This window comes from Parambassis ranga, chromosome 24 (genome assembly GCF_900634625.1).
Source record: "Parambassis ranga chromosome 24, fParRan2.1, whole genome shotgun sequence".
Lineage (NCBI taxonomy): Eukaryota > Metazoa > Chordata > Actinopteri > Ambassidae > Parambassis > Parambassis ranga.
In genome coordinates this window covers 220,628-245,289 of record NC_041043.1, presented here as the reverse complement: position 1 = coordinate 245,289, position 24,662 = coordinate 220,628, and the positions used below count along the sequence as shown (strand labels likewise).

The following is a 24,662-nucleotide window of genomic DNA, read 5'->3' as shown; positions in this document are numbered from 1 at the left end:
CTAGTCCAAGGCACCGGGGAACATGTCTCCTGGAGTGCCGTATCCAGGCCTGACATGATGCCTGGTCCATATCCTCGCATGCCTCCTTCCAGATGCTGGATGTCTAGTAATTCTGTGGAGTAACAGTTTCAGTTTTACATGTACAGTATTGTTGTTTTTCTCATTAGAGTATGATACACCTACAAAACTTAGAGTGAAGGAACTGTACTAACTAATTCTCATCAATATGTCCTTAGGATGCTTGCTACAGTGTAGCGGCTCAGGCTCAACCTGTTGTCCAGTTTCCCTCAGGGTCATTCCATGGTTGATCACATGATCCACTATTGTAGCTCCGATGACATCAGTAATTCTATTTCTTCTTACTCTTCCTCCTTCCTCTTCACCTCCTCGTCCTCTTCCTCTAAATTCACCTCCTAGTCTTCGTCCTCCTCCTCTTCCTCCTGCTTCCTCATGTTCTCATCCTCCTCTAATTCTCACTCTTCTCAGTTTCCTTCTCCCTCCATTGTTCTCCACACTGAAGCTTACCTGTGGCTTATTGACAGAGCTCATGCTGATTGCAAAGTGAACTAATGATGTAAAACAGTTCTCACATGTGACAGTGTAGCCAGACAGTTGGCAAAATAGTGTAAATACCAGCCATAAATGTGTGTAGTTTTACTAGGAGTGTGTTGATTATTTAGAAATTGTGTGTAAAGCAGTGAGTTGTGTTTACAGTTCAGCAAAAAGAGTGCTGTGCAGTGGATTATATTTATACAATTGCAAATTGTGTGTTACAAAAGTGCAAATTGAGTGTAAAGCAGTTTTTTTGCTTTTAGTTTTGTAAACTCAGTGAGTGGTTTTGCTATAACTATTAATAGTTTTAGAAATTGTGCTATAAGAATCATCGATAGTGTTTAAGCAATCAGAAAAAACTGTAATACTATTCCCTGTGGCTGTGATCACATATAGCCAGATTATTTATATCTTAACAATGCTTGTGTCTTTGTGTCATAATGGTGATATAAATCCTGCAACCGTCACTAAATGTGATGAATTGCTTTTTGAGAGAGCTCCTATCGCAGCGTAACAGCTAAATAGCCTCCTAGAATTTTGTACTAATGTCTACCAACAGCAAATGTGTGTTAGCATGCTACTGTAATTAGTGTTTAGATTGTTATGTCTTTCAGAATACCCCAGCTGACCCTGCTATGTGGGCACAAATCACTTGCATGTGTCAACAACATTTGTGTAATTACTCCTACTTCCAGATGGTGGAGACAGAAGTTCTGCACTGGACCTTTAATCAAATAGATTTCCCCCTTTCTTGTTATAACCCTTAATTTTATCCTATTTATATTATATACTATATACAATTAAATGTAACAAAAAATGATAAGTTAATGTGAAAAGTGGATTTGTTGTGATAACAAAAATGTTACATTTCTAGCAGAACTGTAACAATTACCATAACTAACTAATAAGAATTAGTCTTACCATGCCTGTTTTTGAAGCATTCCTCCAAATCTAAAGACCTGTTCTGTGTAGGAAAAGAGGACCAAGAGTAGATTTATGTAGGAGTAATAATATGATCTTTTCATAAAGTTGTGTGTTTTGTTGCATTACAGAAAAGTTTAGAGACAATTTCAGCCAAGTTAAACATGGATGTATTGTCTTAAAAATGGCTGGGTTTACCAGCTCAAAGAGGGTTTGGATTAGCCTAACATGTTCAAATTTGCAAACCTTGCAAAGAGAAGAGAGAGGCCAGAGGTGCAGGCAGAAAGGTTATCATTGAAAGAGGTGGAGGGAGAGGAAACCAACACAGGAACAGACAGCTCACTAATTTCCTTCCTATGAAGAAGATACATCAGAATCAGGAATAAAGTGTGAAAGAACACAATAGGCAGAGACTATCATCACTGATTGTCATCAAAAAAATCACAAATATTAGAGAACAAATCAACCATGATCTCTCCGTGACTGCAGAGGATACACCGCCACTTCTAGAAACAGATCCTGATCTAACTCTGGACTGCTTCGTGCCTATCGACCTCCCTGAGCTGACCACCAGCATCAGTAAATCTAAACCTACTACGTACATGTCTTTTACAGTTTTTTCTGATTGCTTAAGCACATTTCTGTAACTATTGGCTATTTGTGCAAAACTCTACACACAAATAAAAAAACCTTACACCAAATCAGCAAAACATTGTAGATCTTTTGCAAAAGCTAATACATCTTGCTTAACTCTTCAAACCTTTGTAAAAATGGTATTTTTGTACCACACAGTTAACACAAACCACCATATTACTAAGCACACAATGTGCCAACTACACACTGATGGTATTAACTGAAAACACATCTGGCTTTTGCTTTCTCTGTGCACAAGGTCTGTCCATGTGAGGTCAAACTTTTGTCATAAATAGTTCTATAGAAACACAGGGATTCAAATTTCAAGTATGAATGTTTATTCACACACATCAAAACAAACACTAGAAAACATACAATTTCACTGAAAGAGAGAGAGAGAGAAAATCAGTCTCATTGTCTCTCTGGGTCCGGCCACAGAATTTCATCAACATCACATGCAATGTCTTCTAGTCCAAGGCACCGGGGAACATGTCTCCTGGAGTGCCGTATCCAGGCCTGACATGATGCCTGGTCCATATCCTCGCATGCCTCCTTCCAGATGCTGGATGTCTAGCAATTCTATGGAGTAACAGTTTCAGTTTTACATGTACAGTATTGATGTTTTTCTCATTAGAGAAAAACTTAGAGTGAAGGAACTGTACTAACCCATTCTCATCAATATGTCCTCATGATGCTTGCTATATTGTAGCGGCTCAGGCTGAACCCGTTGTCCAGCTTCCCTCAGGGTCATTCCATGGTTGATCACATGATCCACTATTGTAGCTCCGATGACATCAGTAATTCTATTTCTTCTTACCCTTCCTCCTTCCTCTTCACCTCCTCGTCCTCTTCCTCTTCCTCCTGCTTCCTCATGTCCTCATCCTCCTCTAATTCTCACTCTTCTCAGTCTCCTTCTCCCTCCATTGTTCTCCACACTGAAGCTTACCTGTGTCTTATTTACAGAGCTCATGCTGATTGCAAAGTGAACTAATGATGTAAAACTGTTCTCACATGTGACAGTGTAGCCAGACAGTTGGCAAAATAGTGTAAATACCAGCCATAAATGTGTGTAGTTTTACTAGGAGTGTGTTGATCATTTGGAAGTTGTGTGTAAAGCAGTGAGTTGTGTTTACAGTTCAGCAAAAAGAGTGCTGTGAAGTTTATTATATTTATACAATTGCAAATTGTGTGTTACAAAAGTGCAAATTGAGTGTAAAGCAGTTTTTTTGCTTTTAGTTTTGCAAACTCAGTGAGTGATTTTGCTAAAACTATTAATAGTTTTAGAAATTGTGCTATAAGAATCATTGTTAGTGTTTAAGCAATCAGAAAAAACTGTAAACCCCATCCTATCTCGGCTCCTCAAGGATGTTATTCCTCTGATAGGAGACTCCATATTAGTCCAGATCAACCTGTCTCAGGATATTTACCACAGGCTTTTAAAGCTGCCGTGATCATCCTTTTACATAAAAAACCTTCACTGGACCCGGACATCTTAGCAAACTACAGACCAATCTCCAATCTCACCTTTATTTCTAAAATACTTGAAATAGCGGCTGTATAGGAACAGTCAGAAAAATTAAGATTCAAAAAAGCTGCTTTAGTAAAATGTTTGGTTTGATCCCTGTCAACACTTATGTGTGTGGTGCATCTTCTTTGTACTAGGGTACATATTGCAAACAGGCTTAGTGTTTTACACAAGTGACAGCCCAGAGTCATTCCCAAAGCATTCATTGTGACTGTGTGTGTGTGTGTGTGTGTGTGTGTGTGTGTGCGCATGAGCATGAGCATACGTGTGTGTGAGAGAGAGAGAGAGACACCAGACGTTCCATTGTTATGTGTTTGCTGACATAGTGCATCATCTGCAGGGCTGCTACTGTTGCTTCCCAGCAGCACAAAGAGCAGAGATGCTGAGCCTAACAGTGCATGGCTTTATTTAGCTGAATGACACACACACGTACACACAACACAGCAGTCAGACAGAGAGATAAAGAGAAATGAGTCTGCACTGGCTTCTCAAAAGAGGACCACAGTCTAAATGTGTTGCAGCAACAACATGATTTTCAGCAACTTTCATTAACTATGAACATTATATTAGCCTTGAGTAAGTTGGAGTTTTAGTCATCTGAGTGATTCGATAAGAACTGCCTGCTTTCAGTCAATCATTTTCACAGAGAGCTTGTGGATATACAGTACTGTTGTGCAGTATGTGGTTAGCTGTGAGGGTCAGTCTTAAAGATATAAAATGTACATATAGAAGTCTCATAAATAATCTACATACATGTACATAGGTACAAACCAAAGCATAAAAAAGCTGTCTGCATCAGAAGTAAAAGTTTATTAATAATCTGTGGCCTGATCTGTACTAAAATTTTTATGTGAATATAATACACACTGGCTACAGAAAGAGGGTTATTTAGGCTTTATTCTGGTTTAAAACTACACATGAATGCAATATTGATATAAGCACTAAGAGCACAAAAATACACAAACCCTGTGTAAATGATAATATAATATGACAATATGACAGAGAAGTTTGTTGTAGATGGACCTTTGCTTTCTTAAGCTAACATGACTTTTCCTCAAACCTCAAGCAGTTTTGGTGGTCAGTGAATTAATGCCACTGCATGAATTTTTTAAAAATCAACTTTTAACAACTAATACATAAAAAACAGCATATTAAGTATGGGTTTTCCAATAAGATGTGTAGAAAAGCAGCAGTATTCTGTTTTGTTTGGAAGCATTTTGGCACATCATATCATCTATAAACAGTTGAGTTTTTGATCAATCCATGAATAGTATAATGAGCAACAAAGCAGAAAAAAGGTGCATCCTAGTTTACTACAGCAGTCAAATTCCCTCAACAGTTCAAATAAATTGGTCCTGTGATATAAAAAGTAAAAGGTTATATTGTTACTAACAACATCTTGAAATAACGTTGTATAAATGTTGAAAATAAAATAGTTTACAAAGCCACAGAGCTAGAAAACCACAAGAACTGAACACAGAAGTGATTCCCTCTTTCCAGTTGTTTTAGATGTGACCTTTGACAAAGAAAAGCATGACATGCACCATGCACAACATATGGTGTGGGCTCCTGCAGCACACAGTGTAAACAGCCTCATATCACATTTTCTTCATACAGAACAGAGTCAATAGAAACTACTGCTGTTATCAAAGCTTGGGAATTTAAAAAAGTTCAAGAACATCCTCTCCTTGCACGGCAAAGTGTGTGTGTGTAAGAGAGAGAGAGAGAGTTAAAGATATCCAGAGAGACAAAGGAAAGCTCTGTAAGTGAAAAAACTTTCATGAATTATTCAACTCTTCATTTGTCTGCCCTCCATTTATCTCTCAATCCTCTCTTTTTCTCCCCTCTTTCTCAAGCTGCTGCAGACTCTGACAGCTTTATTGTAGCTGCTGAGATACTCAGTGTGTGTGTCTGCATGTGTGTGTTTCTATTCTGCAGCTCAGGGCATTTGTGACGATGTATAAGTGCTGTATAATACTGCCTTGTGTCTACCCCCAACCACATGCACACTCACAGCACTTTAAATAGCCTGGTAATTAGACAGGCAAATTACAGTCCTTTCTGCCTGCCTGCAGCTGAGGACTGTGGGAAACGTAGGCAACTTAAGTGTTTCCTTTATTGCAGGCATGGCAGGGGACCAGGGGTGTTTTTGGATTTCAAAAGGCAGAGAGAAACAAAAGAAGACAGGGTTAATGTAGTTATCAATGTGGATATTCAGTGCAAAAGCTTTAATTGGAAAAAATGAACCAAAAATGATTAATGTTGCCCATAAATAACATTTTGAACAATTCATACAAACCAGTGAGCTAACTGGCTGTAGAAGAAAGCAAAACAAATATTTGCATTTTAGAGATAGAAATAGTTTTTATCATTCAGCTTTGAGTCAGCTTGGGTAAATCTTTAGTTATTGATTGCCAGTATTATTTCATTGGGTGCTCCTGGAAAGCCTAAGGCCCATTAAGTGAAATAGTCAGATGTCAAATATATGCAGAGTAAACATAAACACTGAGGTAGCCTATTGTTTGGTGCATACCAACACAAATTATCCATTTTTTTGTGAAACTGTTGCACATGTTTAGGAGGTGGGAGGGGCTGTGGATGACTTTCATCCAGTACTTTGTCAACATTCCTTAATTTTGGTGATGTGCTTCATGTTGCAACAGTGACTTCCATCTTGTTTTTCATTCGCTGTTGGGGGTAGTTATTAAAACCAGACAGAACAGAAACGTAAACAAATAAAAAATGACAAATACCATTCATTAAATCTTTGAATTAGAAGTAGAAAATAACAGCTGGCAAATTGAGTTAATCTCACAACTTTCTTGGAAATATAATTAGCTGATTTCACATACTGCCACAGTCATCATAAAGATCTGTTACAGACTGAAGGACTGAAGAAACCGTGGAACTACCATAACAAGGAGGGTAATGTTCATGTCATGCGTCCAAATGGTATCACTGAGATGTTACAAAACATTGTATTTAATTTCAAACAAGCACTAACTTCTTTAAATGCCAAATATCCTATTGTTCTCAGGGACAAGCCAAGTAGCTGAATCTGCACCAACAGGTTTTAAGCTGCACTCACACACAGGCCAGCAGAGACAGTGCAGTCTGGCACAGCAGCATTCATAGTGTATGACGTGTCAGTTACTTTGAATATCTGAAACTGGTCTAACAGGCAGTGCACTCTGCCTCTTATCTCACCTCTAATACATAAACACAGTGTTTGACTCAGTCAGCTAAGCCAACAGTATCACTGGGCGTATCCTCACACTCTCGACAGACCATGAATATCTATTTCCCACATTTACTTAACACATTTACTTCACATACAAAGGATGTTTGATAGGTTTGTGACTCTAGGTACAAAAAAACACAGCACACAGATCATCATCTTTCTGTAAGTTTGTAAGTAAGGTGATTCATGGACAGCATTATTGATGTAATCAAGATGACATCAATAATGCTGTCCATCACTGCTCCTTCTTCCTCTTGGGAAAGACATAGTCTCTCTGAAATTAAGGACCAGATGGTTCAACAATACTGAAAATTATCATCTGCTAAGTGGTGAATTGTGAGTTCAACACAGCAACATCTACACAGCATAAAACAAATGAAATCTGGAAGCAAACAATGACTGTATAGATAACAGGAGCACCGAGTGGCTGATATCATTGGCATTGTTTGTGTGTGAGTGTGCATGTTAGAGGTTTAGTGCCCAGGAGATTAATGTGAGTGCCGTGTGTATGTTTAAACTCTATGGACTTAATGGAGTGGTGCTGAGTGAAAGATGGCACACAGAAGAGAAGAAAAGAGAGAGGACATCACATTGACGTTTTAATTTTTTTCTGTTGACATACCCTAAATACTGCTGACCTAACCTGTTTACACCTAAATTAGTAGCTACTTATAAAGTAAGCTGGTAAAGTCAACAAAAATTCCTGCATATACACGCTAATTTCATTGTTTACTTTTTTATCTTCTACTTGTGTCCCCTGGAATTTGTGGCTGACATCACATCATTGAGTGCCATCCACCTGGGAAGTATGTATCCAAATATAGGACCTGTCAGGATCCCTCGTTTAGTTGGTTTTCATTTTTATGCTAGTTATTTTGATTACATTTTTCTGGGTTTTGCTTATGATTCCTGTTTTATTTTGACAGTCCTGTATCCTTGATGGTTTTACTTTGTGTCGTCCCTGCCCCCCTCTGATTGTGCTCACCTGTGTCTTGTTAACCCTTGTGTATTTAAGTCTTGTGCTCCTTTGTCTATGTCTGTTTGTCCTGTGATGTTTCTATGTCGTAACCTGGTGTTCTTTGTTTTTCATCATGTTATCCAGTTAGGTTCTTCACTCGGGTTTGTTTCATTTCTCTTTTGGTGGTACTCATTTGCCTTTTGTTTTTTGTCCATTGTCATTTATGGGGATTCCTTGGCTTTATTTTAATAAAGCTCTAGTTTTCTTAGACATTTCTGTTGAGTCTGCATTTGGGTCCAGCTCAAACTTTACACATGACAGTACCTATTTTAGAGTCATGTCACCTATGAATCATGATTGTGCCCTTTCCCAATGATCATAAAATCCAGATGCTGTTGGAGGGTTACATCTTTTAGCTTTATTGAGTTATCTAATTTATGTGTTAGTTGTTAGAAGTGTTCTGAATATAATGACTAAAATTCTGGTTTGGAAAATTGCTGTCTCTGATTAGTTGTGAAGAACTTGAATTCAATTTGCTAGATGTCCAGACTGTTGTAAGGAAATGAGAGCTGTTTTGCAGGCCTCTACACTATACTGTGTGCACAATTTTTAGTGATTAGTGAGTATTTTGACTATAATCGACTTTAATGCATAGAAATAATGTATTTCTATGCATTAAAGTCGGTCCATTGTACGCATGAAAGTACAACAATGACTGTGAAAACTGTTCCAGCTTTTTCTGTTGTGTTGCTATGGTCCAGTCACCAAAATTACCTTTGCTACCAAACATTCACACCTTTGAATGATGTGACCCACTTCCTGCTCAAATGCTGAGCTTCAGGCTCTGGATATGGATATATCTGGAAATGCTACTTAAACAGATGTTTTTCAAATGATATTTTTAGTCAATAAACTGATCTTTCTGCAGATTCATGTGAAAACTGTTGACTGAATGACAGCTGCACCCAGTGAAAATGAGAACTGCTGCTCAGAGAAGGATGCTATGGAAGAGCAGGCTGAGGTAGCTGACTGCCTCCTAGTGTAGTGTTGTTATATGTTCTTTTGTTTTGGTACTCCTGTCTGTTTCCCTTTCTGGCTGAGGAAAAAAAAGGGCGTGAAGAACATCTGGAACAAGAAAGGAAAGGCTTGCGCACATCAGAAGAGCGGAAAGGATTAAGGAGCGAAGAAGCCACAGGGAGAAGTTCAGTTTACCAGACCAGAGACCACAGTGCAGAACAGTGCTGCACCAAGACAGAACAGACCCTTCTTTCACTAGGAGGCAAGTGACAAGTGGCAGACGCTCCTGAAAACCCTTGGAGTCACTCTACAACCTTGTTGAGGAGGCTGAGCGAGGTAGTTCCTGGATCAGGCTCTAAAGGATGGACAAGGCATGGGAAAAAGAAGGATCCAGGTCTGCCTTGGAGACCTACTGTGGGAGACATACTGTGGCTCCTCCACCTAGAGATGTTCTGGAGATAATGGAGCCAAACAATGATGAAGGGTGATCCCTGGCTGATGACCCTGCAGCCTGCACAATGGCACCGTCGAAGGTCTAACAGGCAGAAATGCCAAGTAGGTGAACCATCACCTGTGCTTAATTAGCTTATTGTTGTTTTTTTGTTTTTTTTGTTTATGTTTAGCCATCCACAGTTTTAGATGCTCCCCTCTGACAAAAGATTTCGATCAGCAAGTGCATATTAACATTCCTCACTAAAGGATTTTCCCTTTATTTGTTTACTTGTTGACTTAAACGGTCATTGGACTGTGAGCTTTGTTGACAGTTTGTGCTCTGGACTGTTGGCTGCTGGTGCGGTCAGCATTCTACTTCTGAAGCACAATTCAAGTTTTTAGGTATATTTCCCATAATATGCTATTTTATGTCATCATACACAGAACTGCAGCATGTGTGTAAACTCAGATGACACTCAGGACTGTGTGTGTGCACCCTGAGTACATTTACCTTGAAAAGGGAGCTGACTAGTCAGTGTTTTCACAGGGATGATGATCTCATGGCTGCTGTGGTGATCAAAAGCATTCTTGATTGCTCCATGACTGCTGAACAGTGTGTAGGATGTTGTTTAAAAACCAGTATCTAGCACATATCCATACTGTACTTCTGCAATCATTCATGCTGTACACATTATGTATGCAGAGTAGAGCTGTTGTACAGTCATGTGATGTTGTGTTTGGGGGCTTTGCAGCATCTGTTGATCTGTCCTGTTGACTGAATATTTGTTAGTCAAAAGGAAGCTGCTCCACCCACACACAGCTGACAGTGACATCATTTCACTGATACTCATGCAGTCTGCTATCTGGCATCCCAGCATTTTTCTACGTTGTCTCTAGTTCCTCTTTTCCCTCTTTGTGCATCTGTTTGACTGTGTATGAAGCAAATTTTGTATTTTGGCTTAAGCTAGCCTTTAGCAGTTAGCTTAGCCTAAAGACAGGAAACAAACACAAAACCATACCTTCTTTACACAGGTACTCTGACCTCATGCACACAAACCCTCTAGAAAATAAGCTTGATCTTTTTATACTTCTTGCCAGTGTTGGTAATTTCAATATTTTTTTAACTTTTTAATTTTTATAAGGTAAAGAAAAGATTTTTATATATTCTATGTTATAACAAATCTTTAACACATTTGCTGCTACAGGATTTTACATGCTGTGACTGCATAATATGGATGGGCAGTGGATGGCACACTTAGAAGTCAAAAGATGTTGCATTCAGGTTTAAGTTCTGCTTGTTGCAATTTCGTAAAGGTTTTCTTCCTTTGACTGACAGGAAAAACTCTGAGATTAAGAAGAACAGTGAAGTTTCTTTGGTGTGCCCAAATTTTGACTCAGTTGAATCCCATGTCATGGTTCTCACAGGGATTTAATGTGCATTTTATTCCCATGTTACTAACCACATCAGAAACACACCATTTTAACCTTGATCACCTCCAACAGCGATGAGCTGTATGCTTCAAACGTTAAATAAAAGTAAATCAAGAAAAGCAGTTTACAGGGTGATTACAATGACTAGAGCTCTTTTTGGGCTGCATTTACAAATCTATCAAACTTGTCTTTAGTATAGTTTTTTGCATGCATAATTTTTTTCTTTTGTCATGTTGCATCTTTATTTCCTATTATTCTTCCTACCTTTCTCTCATTAATCCTTCTATCTATTTTCCTTTGTTTTTTTACTCTTACTGTGTCGTCTCTTATCTGTATGTGACTTGATGTGGGAGTTGATGTTACAATATAACAAACACATACGTTAGCTTTCAGACCACTGAAGAAGCAATTCTTCGACAAAGGGAAATGGAACATCTTTGTTTTGTCTCACTGCACTACCCATCTGCATTACACTACACTGCACTGCACTCCCCTACGTTGACTCACAGTGGCAGGAACATGCTAGAAAATATGGAGAAAGGGAGGTTAGATAAAAGCAGACAGAGAGGTAAGGAGGGAGGTGATGAATCCCACAGGGTGAACTGAGTTTTACAGCTGTTGTTGTGCTCAGTGGCCATTGACAGACATCTGGAGGAGGCATCAGTGGCTGCGGTTACAAGTACGGTGAATTCTTTTCTGAGTGTGGTTTCTTAAAACAGCTGCAGGGCTGTTTAGGGCTTGAGCATATTCACTTTATAACTGGGCTGGAACAATCTGGTAAGCACATATTTGGATTATGAAAAACAAACATGGTGAGATGGCAGGTTACTGTAGCATAAGGACACCTTCAGTTTGGATAATTGTGTCATCTTTGGCGCAAAAGCAAAACCTTTGTACTGTATATATGGATCATCCAATCACCTGAAGAATTCTTTTGAATATTCCTCTCCTGTCATTTTAAACATGGGTCACCTTGCCGGCTCTCTCTGCCATGTCTGAATCAGTAGGAAAATGTTGACATCATGTCCTTATGCATCTCCTCTAAAACGGAGGTAGCAAACTGATGACCAATGAATGAAGGCAGAAATATCACAGACATTTATCTCACTGCCCATCATGAGAGCTCAGAATCACCCCTCATACAAAAGTATATGTAACACCAACACATCTGTTTTATCCTGTATAATACCAGGACCAAGCACTGCACTCTTTGATATGGATGCTGTAATGTTGTTTTTACTGAGTTTGATTCTTTTGGATGCTACCAGATACATGACTTTCCCCTGATGGGGATGAATAATGAATGTGAGCTCAACTGAAAGGTCTCTCTATGAATACTAATTCATTAGAACATTGAATACAGCTTAACAACATATGATGCGATGCAACTTGTCAAGGACAAACAAAGGACAGCTTGTATAGTGAACAAATGAAACAAATGTCATAGTTAACAAAGTAGGATATTCATGACAGAGGGATGAACGGGCCAGGGGACATAACAGTCACAATGCTGTGCATGTATGTGTGTATTTGTGCTCCACCCAGCCTTATCAAATTCCTGCCTGCTTGCATGTTTGAGTTGGTACGGCATGTTGGGATGATTTATTTATTGATTTGTTTTCTTGTAGAAGCATCAGCAGGAACGCTGAGTCAGAGGAAAGAGAAGACCGATGGAATCACTGTATACAGCAGTACAATGAGTTTTAAGTTAGGTGGTCAGCTATTGGTTTCTGAGGAGGCTCTGTCATTCTGTGCAGGACCTGCCTCTCTCCAACCCAAAGCTAATCCAAAAATGACCAAAGACATGAAATATGGATGAGGCAGCTAAATGAAGCCTGGTTGTTGAGACCTTGTTGTATGAAAAGTAAAACTTGGACAACAATGAGGATATTACTTACAAAGAAGCATTTTTTAAGATGGAGGCCGGTGATGTATGACCAGGTAACACATCTGAATCAATTCCCATAGACCTCCATGTTAAAATGTTTGAAGCAGAAATAAACATGTTTACAATGTGGTACCAAAACTGTTTATCGATTCATTACAACCTTGAGGAAGGTGAAATATGTAACTTTTTTTCAATTATTCTAAAGTATAAAGTTTGCTTAATTAGATTAGATCACTAGCTTCCTCCTCAGGCAGCTGTCTTTCTCTGCTGTACTCAAACTCCTCCATTTGTCTATTTTTCACACTAACCAGGAGTGAGCAGGGTGCTGCTAAAATCAGAGTCACTACACAAGCTTTTGAAACCACTCCTCAGTAGACTTGTGGATGTTGTCACCAGAGGTGCATCTACCACTGAATACTTACTTTTGGAGCCTGCCTCAAGTGGCTCTAAAAGGATCTGCAGTGTCTCTTAACCATTTTACACAGTCTATCCAAAACTGTATATGTACCTCTGAATTCGGTCTTATAGCTAGAAGCTGTCAGGGTAAAGTAAAAAAAAAGTGGAAGAAAAGAAACTCTCAATGTTCTCACAGTAAGTTCAAAGTTGTATTCATGGTTTTTGGAAGTTGGGTGTTGCCCAGCTGATTGTAATGATTGTGGTGCAGTATTTTATTGAACTATACACTTGGAATAGAAATAATGCATTTAACCAGAAATGACTGCTCACCTGTGCTGCTTTAGTGTAATCCTGTTAGTGCAGCATTCATTCACTGTGATTAATCCCTGCTGCCCCATATGTAGGTCACATACTTTATGTGAACAAAATAAATACTGTGCTTATGAAGCTGGTGATAAAAATGGAGGGAAACAAGGTGTCATCATTGTGACGTTGTGTGAACATACTCCACTGCTTACATGCTAAATGAGTCCTGGATCTTATGTCATGTGATAAAAGAAATGAGCAGTTAAAAAAAACACTGTATGGCCTGATTTTTTATACTTGTTTTTTAAGAGCTTGCAGTCATTTGTTCACATCTCTGAATTCCTACAATATTCTCTCCACCTCTGCGTGTATCCCACATGACCACATTCACACTCCAGCAGATGTTTCCTGTTGAGCTGTGTGGGAGAAATGCATGTTTCAATTGGAATATAAGCAACAGATGGTGAGGACAGAATAGCAAAAAAGACAGGTGTGTTGATAGATAACACACGGAATCATGGCACCATGCAGATTTTTTTAGCTGCCTGTCTGATCACATGTCTTTGTTGTCTCCAGTTGTGAGAAACAATGTGAGTTTAAGGGAGCCTTTGCTGTTCAAGAGTTGAGTAGAGTCAAGCACATATGATGATTAAGCACTAGTATGTTTTCTTTGGTCATTTTATGTTATTAATAGGCAGGCTAGACATATAGTTGAGGACAAGGTTAGGTCCTCTACACTACATGGTGTGAAATAACGTGAGCATTACTGAGGTGTTGCATCATTAGTACATACAATACATTTAAAATGTGCTTGTAACATTTGTGATCATTTTAAAAATTAAACATTTTGAGGTATTAGTTGTAAAATACAAAAAAACACGTTTACTAAATGGTTTCAGACCATCAGATTCAGAAAGTAAGAAAAAAACAGTTCTTTTAATATAGGCTTGAAACAAAAAACAGTATAACAGGGCAACAGTAATAAAGGATAAGGCAAACTGGAGAGACACAGTCCAGACCAGGCTACAGTACAAAGAGTACAAAGGGCAGTCTCTGGACTCGGGAGGCAAAAGGTGGTCAAAACATGATAGCTAAAAACACACGCAAAGGTAACCAAATGTGCATGTATTCTAAAATGTCAAAACCTTTATTCTTAGTTCAGCTGAGGATCCCATGACATGACTGCCTGCAGTTTGTAACACTGTGAAAATGTCTCCACAGATACCCAGTTTATTATACTGCAACTATGAGGATGTGGAATTCTATCAGTCGTTCAGTCACCACACTGTTACCTCATGTGGCAATACATAATGAAAATCTTTAGACTTTGTTGATTAACACTTTTTAAATGTGTGTCACCACAGTTTGATTAGATAATCTACCCAGAGGGGTTACAAGCCAGTGGCTTTTGTTCCAGTCCCAGACCTGGATAAATAGAGAGGGTTGGCAGGAAGCCCACTCTCATGTTGTGCAGCTTGTCTCTCAGAAGAACGGGCTGGATGGTGTTGAAAGCATGTTGAATGATTCTCACAGTACCACTCCCGTTGTCCAGGTGTGTGTGATGATGATGGCGTCATCCACTCCCACCTGTGTGTGACAGAAACTGCAGGGGATCCTGGGTGTGTTAAACCTGGGGTCTGAAGTGGTGGAGCATAAGGTTCTTCAGAGTCTTCAGGGCCACTGGCCTGGAGTTGTCTGCAAAGTGGTAGGAGAGAGTGTAGCAGCATCGGATGGTGGTGTGCAGGATTACTGCATGTATGTGCTGTAGGTCAGACAGAAGAGTTGGTAGGGCTACATCAAGGATCTGCTTTGAGTCCCTTCTTGTTTGCTATGGTGATGGACAGGTTGACAGATAAGGTCACACACACACACACACACACACACACATTTCTGTGGACAATAATGTTTGCGGATGACGTTGTGATCTGTAGTGAGAGCATTTGGAAGTACACCTGGAGAGGCAGAGCTAGGGGTAGCTCAAGAATCAGGAACAAGCACATCAGACAATCTGTCAAAGAGGACAGATTGAGATGGTTTGGGCATGTACAGAGGAGGGATAGTGGTTATATTTTTAGAAGGATGTTGGAAATGGAGCTGCCAGGCAAGAGGTCAAGGAAGGCCAAAGAGGAGATACATGGATGTGCTAACAGAGGACATGAAGTTAGTTGGTGTGAGAGAAGAGTTAGGTGGAAATAAGTGATTTTCTGTGGCGACCTCTAAAAGGAACAGTGGAAATGATAAGTATACCACCGTTTACTCAGATATATGTTTCAGATAAATGATAGTGGCTGTTTTACGGCCATGAGAGCAAACACAAACATGGTACAACCCACAACAGCTTTTATTGTTTACCATATTTGAGGAATATAATCATTTCATATTAAAAAGAAAATATGTTTTTATATACTGTTTTACCATTTTGGATGGTTGGCACTCTCTGTACTCAGTCGTCCTGACTGCAGTTTATCTTATCCTGCAGGCTCATTTAGGATTTCACTGGTGTCTGAGAGAAGAAAAGCTTTTTAATTCACTTCAGAATCTGCTTTCTCCCTCTGCAGTTCCTGTCTGAGCACTTATGACATTTTCCTTTCTTATCACGTTGAGGAGCTGATCAAAAAAACCATCCCCACTTTACATAAACCTTCCTGCTTCTAGGGTATTCTCTGTTCCATTCCAAATCAGCAGGATAAAGATGTCTCACAAAGTATGTTCTGCCTGATCATTTCCCTTCACAGATTTCCTTCAACCTTCCATTTCCTCTGCCTTCTCATCAACATCTCAAACTATATGAAGATTCACTCCATCTGTATCAAATCGTTTAATTATCATTTAGATTCATCTTCTTCGTGCAGTGACAACCACCTCAACCTCAACACCAAAAAGACAAAAGAACACAGTTTTTACTATTTACGTTATCTTCAGTATACTTTCTTGCACTGTGACATGAAGCTGCTGCTAAAATACCAAGCGGAATATTGTATTCTGTACAATGACAATAAAGTTTCTCAGTCTAAGATATATCTGCCGACTGAACTCCTGCTTGAGGCATATACAGATGTTTACCTTCTGTGTTATGTCTTTAGATTTTGTCTGCAGTAAAGTGGATAATTTACTAATAAAAGAAAAGAAAAGCATGTATAAATATTGTCATAGTATATTTTCAAAAATAACAGATAACGGAGGGCTGCTGAGTTAGACCAAACAATGTTGTGGTATCTAGGAAGATGAGCACATGGAACCAGCCTATGATGCTCATCTGTGAGTTTGTGAACTGCAGATGGCTGTTTATCAGAAGGCAGCACATACTGCAGATTCAACGCTTCCAGTCAAATGCTGTCAAAACTTACCAGACACAGAGTGTTGTGTATTGATAACATCACAGGAAGTGGCTGAGCTATCTGGTGAAGGTGGTTTCCTGTTGTGGTTTCTCACTTCTGCTGTTAGCATTGAATGGGTTCACTGAGAATCCACTAGAAGCTTCCTCTTAACTGTTCAGGCTGGAGTGTGTACTTCTTACATACTGGATTTAAATCTGAATATTAAAACGTTTGCTGTTGTTTATCTTTCTCTTTGTGACACCAGATCTTCTGATAAGGTATTCATCATTACTCACATATGAGTTCAGTGTTGCATTCATCACACCAATGGCGACCAAATTCAGGCCCGGTGACTAATGTAAAGTTGTGCTTTTTGTTGGGTGTTTGTGTACTGTATATGTAACACTGGACCACACACACATGTACAGGACACAATTATAATTAAGAAGAATTTATGCACAGGATGTGGATAAAGTGTCACAGGTTATCACCATAGATATCCAATATATGTATGTGTGTGTGTGTGTGGGTATGTGTGTGTGAGAATCTAAATTTAGCCTTGTTCAAAAAAGAGACAAATAAAAACTTTGCTGCACCTGATGCTACTACAGTATTTATATGTTTCCACAAATGTATCCATTAAAGCAGTAAAACCAGTCTTCAATGCATTGTATTTGTTTTGTGTATTTAATTGATTGTTCATTTCAAAGGTGCATACTCTCCTACTTGCAATTTGCTTTGTTCATTGATTTGTGTTAAGATGCTTCCTTGTTGTGAAATAGAAAGGTATGCAGGCGATGCACAATGTGAAGCTGAGTTGTTGTTTGTGTGTTGTTGGACTCGGCAGTGCTATGAGGCATTCAGCGCCTGCTGGCTAAGGCGGAATTTAGAGACTAATGACAAGGGAAACTGCCTTACACTATATGTGATATTTGCTGTATAAAATTAAAACTGTATGCCTACAATATATAAACTTTATCATTTATATAAGAGCAGTATAATCAGAGTTTAAGTATACTTACCCTAGTCTGCATTCTCTACATTTTGACTTTTAAAAAACTATTTTTTTAACCCCTTTCTGAACTCTTTCTCCTTTAAGTTGACGCCCTTTAAGTTAGAGTAAACTAAAACGGAGTCGTTCTCTGAACTCAATTATTTATTTATCAAATAAATGCCAACAAAATATGAGAATTTATAGTTTTTTGTTGAAATATTGACATAATAACATGATAACATAAACAGACAATTGCACGTTATCAAGTTATCTTTTTTGATTCTTCGATTTTCTCTCATTGTTCTTACTGATTTCTCTTGCCTATTGATTTTCAAAAGATATTTTAATTGCCTATAATGTTTTTCTATGTCCATGTTATTTTACTTTAAAGTTAGGTGTACATATTATACACCTTTCACTTATATGTAACCAAATAAATACAAGTCAGTATAGCCAGATTTGTAGGTAATAAATATTTATTATGTAAATCATTCCTTTATGGGCAGCCTAACACGCGGTGACGTCCTTCTTACCACTGTGCCCTGAGCACGTTCAGAAACAGCAGCGTCATCTATCACATTTATTCGATCTCAAAGGGTTAACATCTTGCACGTTCACAGATACGTAGCGGGAGCGCGCAGACACACACCGGGAACGCGAAGCAGAAACCGATCAGGCGGCAGGTTGGTCGCCGAGCTGAGAGAAGGACAGCATTCAGTCGTGCCGATAAAGCAGCAAACCCAAACCTTCGGCTTCTGTGGCGGCAATTTCTCCTTCTGTGGATTATCGTTACTGGAAGTTTTATTCAACAGTACAGACGTGCGGTGAGCGTCAAAAAAGCTGTCCACCATGTCGGGGAGCAGGGAGGAGGAGAGGAGGAAACTGGCCGACATCATTAACCACTGGAACGCTAACCGGCTCGACCTGTTCGAGATCAGCCGGCCCACAGAGGTAGGAGATCAGCCCGTAGTGTCAGGAGAGGCCGCGGAGCCGCGGGCCCTCTCCCGGGTGAATAGTGACCGTAAAGCTGCCACTGGCTGACAGTTGGGTTAGAGATGTTGAAAGCTAAGCTGTTGTGGACAGCGTGGTTTACTTGGTTTAGTCGGTGGTAAGCCCCCTGTACGTGCATGAAGAGATGGAACTCCAAACTCCATTGAAAAATCGGATGAATTATGATGTCGTCATATACACATTCTGTTCAACATACATCCTTTTCTATTGAATCAGTCTTTGGGCCCTTTTGTCACTAATAATGTAATTTGAATGCGTACAATTCAGCGTCGTGTTTAGGTAATTTCTTTTTTCCTTAAAAATATTTCTCAACAATATAGCTAGCCGTTTGCTAACGCAGACAGCAGTGTGTTAGTAACAGGAAAGTAACATGAATAATTATCATAGTTGACAGTTAAGTGAAACTGTTTGTACACAATAAATAAGCCGAATTCTAAGTAATAATAGTAGTTTATTCAGTATTTTGATGCCTATATGTGTGTGCGTGTGTGCGAAAGAAGGCTAGCACCGATTTGCCAGATTTTGAATGGGGTTTGGCGTGTTGTTGTAGGAGAGGGAATGGCACGTAGCGGGGCTAGCTTGCTAGTTAGCAAGCACATTAATAGTCATATAAATATGACCTAGGACACTGCTTTAAAAAGAACACTGTTTACTAGAGTAACCATATAACACACACCACTTGTATTTGAACGAGAATCCAAACTTATATCACGGCGTTAGCCTTGTGTGTTGTCTGTAGCGCACTTGCAGCAGTGCCTGCAATGGCTGACATAGCCATAACACGGCGAGAGGTGTGAAACGTTGGGCAAATAGATAAAAAAAGCTTTAAGTATTAGCAGTAAGCTGGGTGTAAATGCTTACACTTGGTAGGGCACAATGGCTGCCAGTCTACAACCCAAAAAACATCTCCCTGTAATAGAGAACGTGTATGTTACGTCGTCCTGCATTGTCCTTACAGCTGCTAGCTTGGTGTAAGCTGCTTGTTTGACCAGCAATAATTTGACCCTGCAACTTATGTAAAGCAGAGCTGTAATTAAATTGAGTTTAGGTTGTTTACAAATAACATGACCGGATAAGAAATTCTACCTGCAGGTCTGCTAGCTACACACTAGAGGCGACAGGCAGTGATTGGTGATGTTTGTAACCTTTAAGTCATTCACCTTACTTTTGTGCATTTCAGAGTTAAGTAGTTTTTGTTGTAAGGCTATCACTGGGATTGTGTCAGCTGCAGTGTTTTTAGGCGGACAGCCCACCCCCCACCTCTCCTTGGATAAGTCTGTAAGGGGGGCACAGGTCCCCTCTCTTCTTCTTGAGCCGATTAATTTATCAGGATTGAAGCTGGCCAGCCGTTGGCCAGGGTTGTGTACTACACACACACACACACACACACAAACTCTCCGATCTGTGAAGAATGATTAACCCTGTCCCAAGTAGCCTGGGCTGTGATTCTCTCACTGTAGAGGGAGAAAAATCTCCAACATTGCTGTTGAAGCATGCTCAGTCCAGTAGGACATGATTAAATGTAAACAGATGCATGGCCTTTTTTGCCACACCACACCCTCCCCATATGTCAGCTGGTCGAGCCCCCCAAGCTGCACAAATGTCCTTCATCTGATCTAGACTGCTCCTCAGTGCAGTTGCAATGTATGTTGTATAATAAAGTGCAATAAAGTATGCTGTGGTAAAAATTAAAACATACAATATGATTTGTGATTAGAATTTGATTTCCAACACAGAATCTAAACATCTGATGATTTAAAATGCTAATTAATTTCAGGATTACTGACCAACGCGCCACTGCAAGCAGTGAGATCATTCGTGTGATTAGATTAGCCACGGATGGCTGATTAGTCTAGAGCAAAGGTTCTCAAACTTTTTAATCTTGCAAACCCAAACTAAATAAGTCCTGCTGCAGGACTTATGTTGAGGCTCATTATAAAACAACAGGTACTCATGTCACGTGGGGACTCACTGTGGGCAGAGATGTGGGCCTTAGTCCCACAGATTCAGTAAACACCAGCTTGGAAGATGTGGCACAATAGTTGTACAGTGTCCATATGCAGTCAGAGCAGCAGTTTGCTTTATTTGGAAAAAAATGTGGGAAAGTTTGCTTTGTTGCCGAGGTCCACACTGCCCAGTTAATTATTAACATACAATAAAAGGATATGAAGGCGTTTTGGCAAAAAAAAGTATGTGTGTGTGTTGTAGCTAGGCGGCACCACATCTTTAATCTGAAATTAGCATGTGTGTATATGTAGTTTTTTATGTGGGCAAATCTACCAATAAAAGGTAATATGGCAAGACTACAGCAATTCCTGTGTACCTTGGGTTACAGTAGATAACTACCTGCTAATAAACAAAGCAGCATGGAAGCTAGCGGCTAAAGCTTTATGCTTCTGCATCAAAATGTAGGTATGATGTAACTGGGAGCCCTACACTATAGACCCACATATAACTTCCCAGAAAGGTAATTAAGGGTTAGAAAAGTCAAATCTACTTGCTAGCATCCAAAATTTAAAAATGTATTTGTTTGTCCATGTTTTACTGGCCTGAGAAGCATTCAAATACATTCTCCTTATTCCTCAGACAGTTCAGTGGCCGTGCATACTCTAGTCTGCGCTGCAGTAATTTCAGGGAAGGAACCTTTTGATTCTATCACCAAGATGATCCACTCTTTTACATTCATCATGTCTTTTACAAGAAGTAAACAAACAGAAACTTGGCAATGTGGCATAGAAAATTTTCTACTTAGAATGTGCACACAATGCCCAGAACAGAAAAGATCTCTGTGCATATAGGTTCAACACAGAAGTATGAATCAAGCTTAAGTTATTGTTATTTCTTTGAAGTAAATGATATAAATAAAAAATGCTCACTGGTCAATGAGCAATTCATGAATGAGGAGTGAATTTGTGGCTGAGATAGCAAAGAAATAGGGCTGGGTGATATAGCTTACAAAAAATCTTTGATTTCTTCACATGAAACCCGATTTACGCATGCATCTGTTTGAGTTGCTGAAATAATCAAAGAAAATATCTTAAAGTTAAAATTAACATGATGAAAATGTAAATTATAGTAGTGTTATTTAAAATCTTTGGACCACCATGAGGATAGATGATAGACACATTTTTAAAAGGCACGCTATAGGGCTGTGCGATATGGCCTTTTATCCCGGTATTTTTAGGCCATCTCACGATACACAATATATACACTCAACAAAAATATAAACGCAACACTTTTGTTTTTGCTCCCATGTTTCATGAGATGGACTTGAAGATCTAAACTTCATTCCAGATACACAATATTACCATTCCTCTCAAACATTGTTCACAAATCTGTCTAAATGTGTGATAGTGAGCACTTCTGCTTTGCTGAGATAATCCATCCCACCTCACAGGTGTGCCACATCAAGATGCTGATCTGACATCATGATTAGTGCACAGGTGTACCTCAAACTGCCCACAATAAAAGGCCACCCTGAAATGTGCATTTTGTTTCTGCTCGACGCACATTAACCCTCATGCGTTGTTCGGGACATTTTTGTCCTCTGAGAGAAATTTTTCTGTTTATTTTGGCCATAACTTTGTCAATATGTGGACAAATTGAATCATTTTTCCTCAATAAGCTTAATTTTACATAAATTTTGTTAATATGATTTTAAAATTTTTCATAGGTCAACGGTACACTGTGGGCAAATTTTACCCCCTAATGTGTTGTTCGGGGACAAAAACGTCCCCTAACTTTAACGGTTTTAAAAATATATTAGATAAATATTTTTTTGAAATTTTTTTGCATAGACCTTTTAATTAACTTCAGTTCTAATCAACAGTAGTGAAAAAATCATTTTCCCCCAGGATTTTAACCCTTTAATCACCAATTTTATAAGGGGTGGTGCTGAAAATTGAAAAAAAAACACACAAAATGGCTCATTTTTAATAGAAAAGGTGAATGTGGACTGGATTCTTTTTAACCTTTATTATAGTCTTGGTCATGTCAAACATCAGTAAAAAAATTGACTTTATTGCATTATTAGTTTTTGCACAGCACTGGATTTTCTTTTTTTCTCCCATTTTGTCCCATAGACTTACATTATAAACACACTTTTTTTGACTGCACAGCCATGGCACTAAATAATCATGCATTCTTGATTGTTGGTGGTTTACCCTGTTGGTAGGAGGTAACATTTGTGATTTTTACAGTTAACAACTTAATTACCATATTAACCCTTTACCTGCAGGCCTGTGCTCATGTACTGTAGTTTCTGGCTTAAGTATATGGAGTTATAGGGAGTATTTTAGCACATAATTGTGTGTCTACACACTATGTGTGTATGTTAGAGAGGAAGAGAGCCATTTGCACACTGTCAGGGAAGGAAAGTCAGGAAAATAAAGTTACTAAGTAAGTGAAGTGTACCTAATTCAGACGTACAATGGCGATGCATAAGCATGTAAAATGAAAACATCCAGGAGTTCTGGCGTCTGAAGTTGTGGATGGGTAAAATAGCTGTTTTTTTTTTTTTTTAGCTTTCGGAAAACACGTCCTCCAGTAGAGTGACTTTACTTTTAGGTTAGTGTCTCAGTTGAGATCACTGAATTAGTCTAAGTGAGGTCTAAGTGCCCCTTTTCCATGGTGTGTTGCGCTCCACACGACCATACGTACATGTGCATGTTACTAAATAGACACCATAGATAGATAACTTGATAACATAATAAATAATCATTGACTAACCAAATCTAATCTACAGTTTAGTCCCCTACTAAAATTAGTATTAAAAGTAGTTTAGTAAAGTAAAGTAAAGTAAATTTGTTGCAGCCCTAAAAGTAAGTGCCGGGCCCTTTGATGCTGAGAGGTTCAGACTAAACAAAACAAAAACACTAGTGGACTTGCATGCATCCTCCTGGTCATTTAATGGTGACAAGAGCAGCAAGCAGCATGAAGAGAGGATTCACCTGTGCATGAGTGAAGGATTCACTTGTGAACGAATGAAGGATTCGCTTGTGAACAAGTGACGGATCTACTTGTGCAGCCTTCACAGCTTCACAGCCTGGCCCTTCATAGAGCCAGGCTGCACAATCATTTCCAGAGATTGTGCACAAGTGAATCCTCTCTTCATGTTGCTTTCTGCTCTTCTCACCATCAAATGACCACAAGGTCACATGTAAGACCACTTGCCTTTTTGTTTTGTTTAGTCTGCACCTGTAGACATCAAAGGGCCACACGTGCATAGCAACACTTTCTTTGTTTTTGTTTACTATGAAGACTCTGTGGTTGTGTGTACTCACAGACAACAAGATCAGTGTGCAAATGGCTCTCTTCCTCTCTAACATACACACACAGTGTGTAGACACACAATTATGTGCTAAAATACTCCCTATAACTCCATATACAAGCCAGAAACTACAGTACATGAGCACAGGCCTGCAGGTAAAGGGTTAATATGGTAATTAAGTTGTTAACTGTAAAAATCACAAATTTTACCTCCTACCAACAGGGTAAACCACCAACAATCAAGAATGCATGATTATGTAGTGCCATGGCTGTGCAGTCAAAAAAAGTGTGTTTATAATGTAAGTCTATGGGACAAAATGGGAGAAAAAAAGAAAATCCAGTGCTGTGCAAAAACTAATAATGCAATAAAGTCAATTTTTTTACTGATGTTTGACATGACCAAGACTGTAATAAAGGTTCAAAAGAATCCAGCCCACATTCACCTTTTCTATTAAAAATGAGCCATTTTGTGTGTTTTTTTTTTCAATTTTCAGCACCACCCCTTATAAAATTGGTGATTAAAGGGTTAAAATCCTGGGGGAAAATGATTTTTTCACTACTGTTGATTAGAACTGAAGTTAATTAAAAGGTCTATGCAAAAAAATTTCAAACAAATATTTATCTAATATATTTTTAAAACCGTTAAAGTTAGGGGACGTTTTTGTCCCCGAACAACACATTAGGGAGAAAAAAAGAAAATCCAGTGCTGTGCAAAAACTAATAATGCAATCAAGTCAATTTTTTTACTGATGTTTGACATGACCAAGACTGT

General features: G+C 38.9%; 1 protein-coding gene across 8 annotated transcripts in view; it reads left to right on the top strand.

The window, feature by feature from the left end:
• The first annotated feature begins 18,253 nt into the window (after positions 1-18,253).
• The window catches only part of afdna (afadin, adherens junction formation factor a), an 81,100-nt gene continuing 74,691 nt past the window's right edge, over positions 18,254-24,662 (top strand). For all 8 annotated transcript variants that reach the window (XM_028396642.1, XM_028396646.1, XM_028396639.1 and 5 more), the window contains exon 1: positions 18,254-18,562. In XM_028396642.1, the coding sequence (XP_028252443.1) occupies positions 18,461-18,562 (102 nt within the window). In that variant the 5' untranslated portion in view covers positions 18,254-18,460. The remainder of the gene's footprint in view (positions 18,563-24,662) is intronic.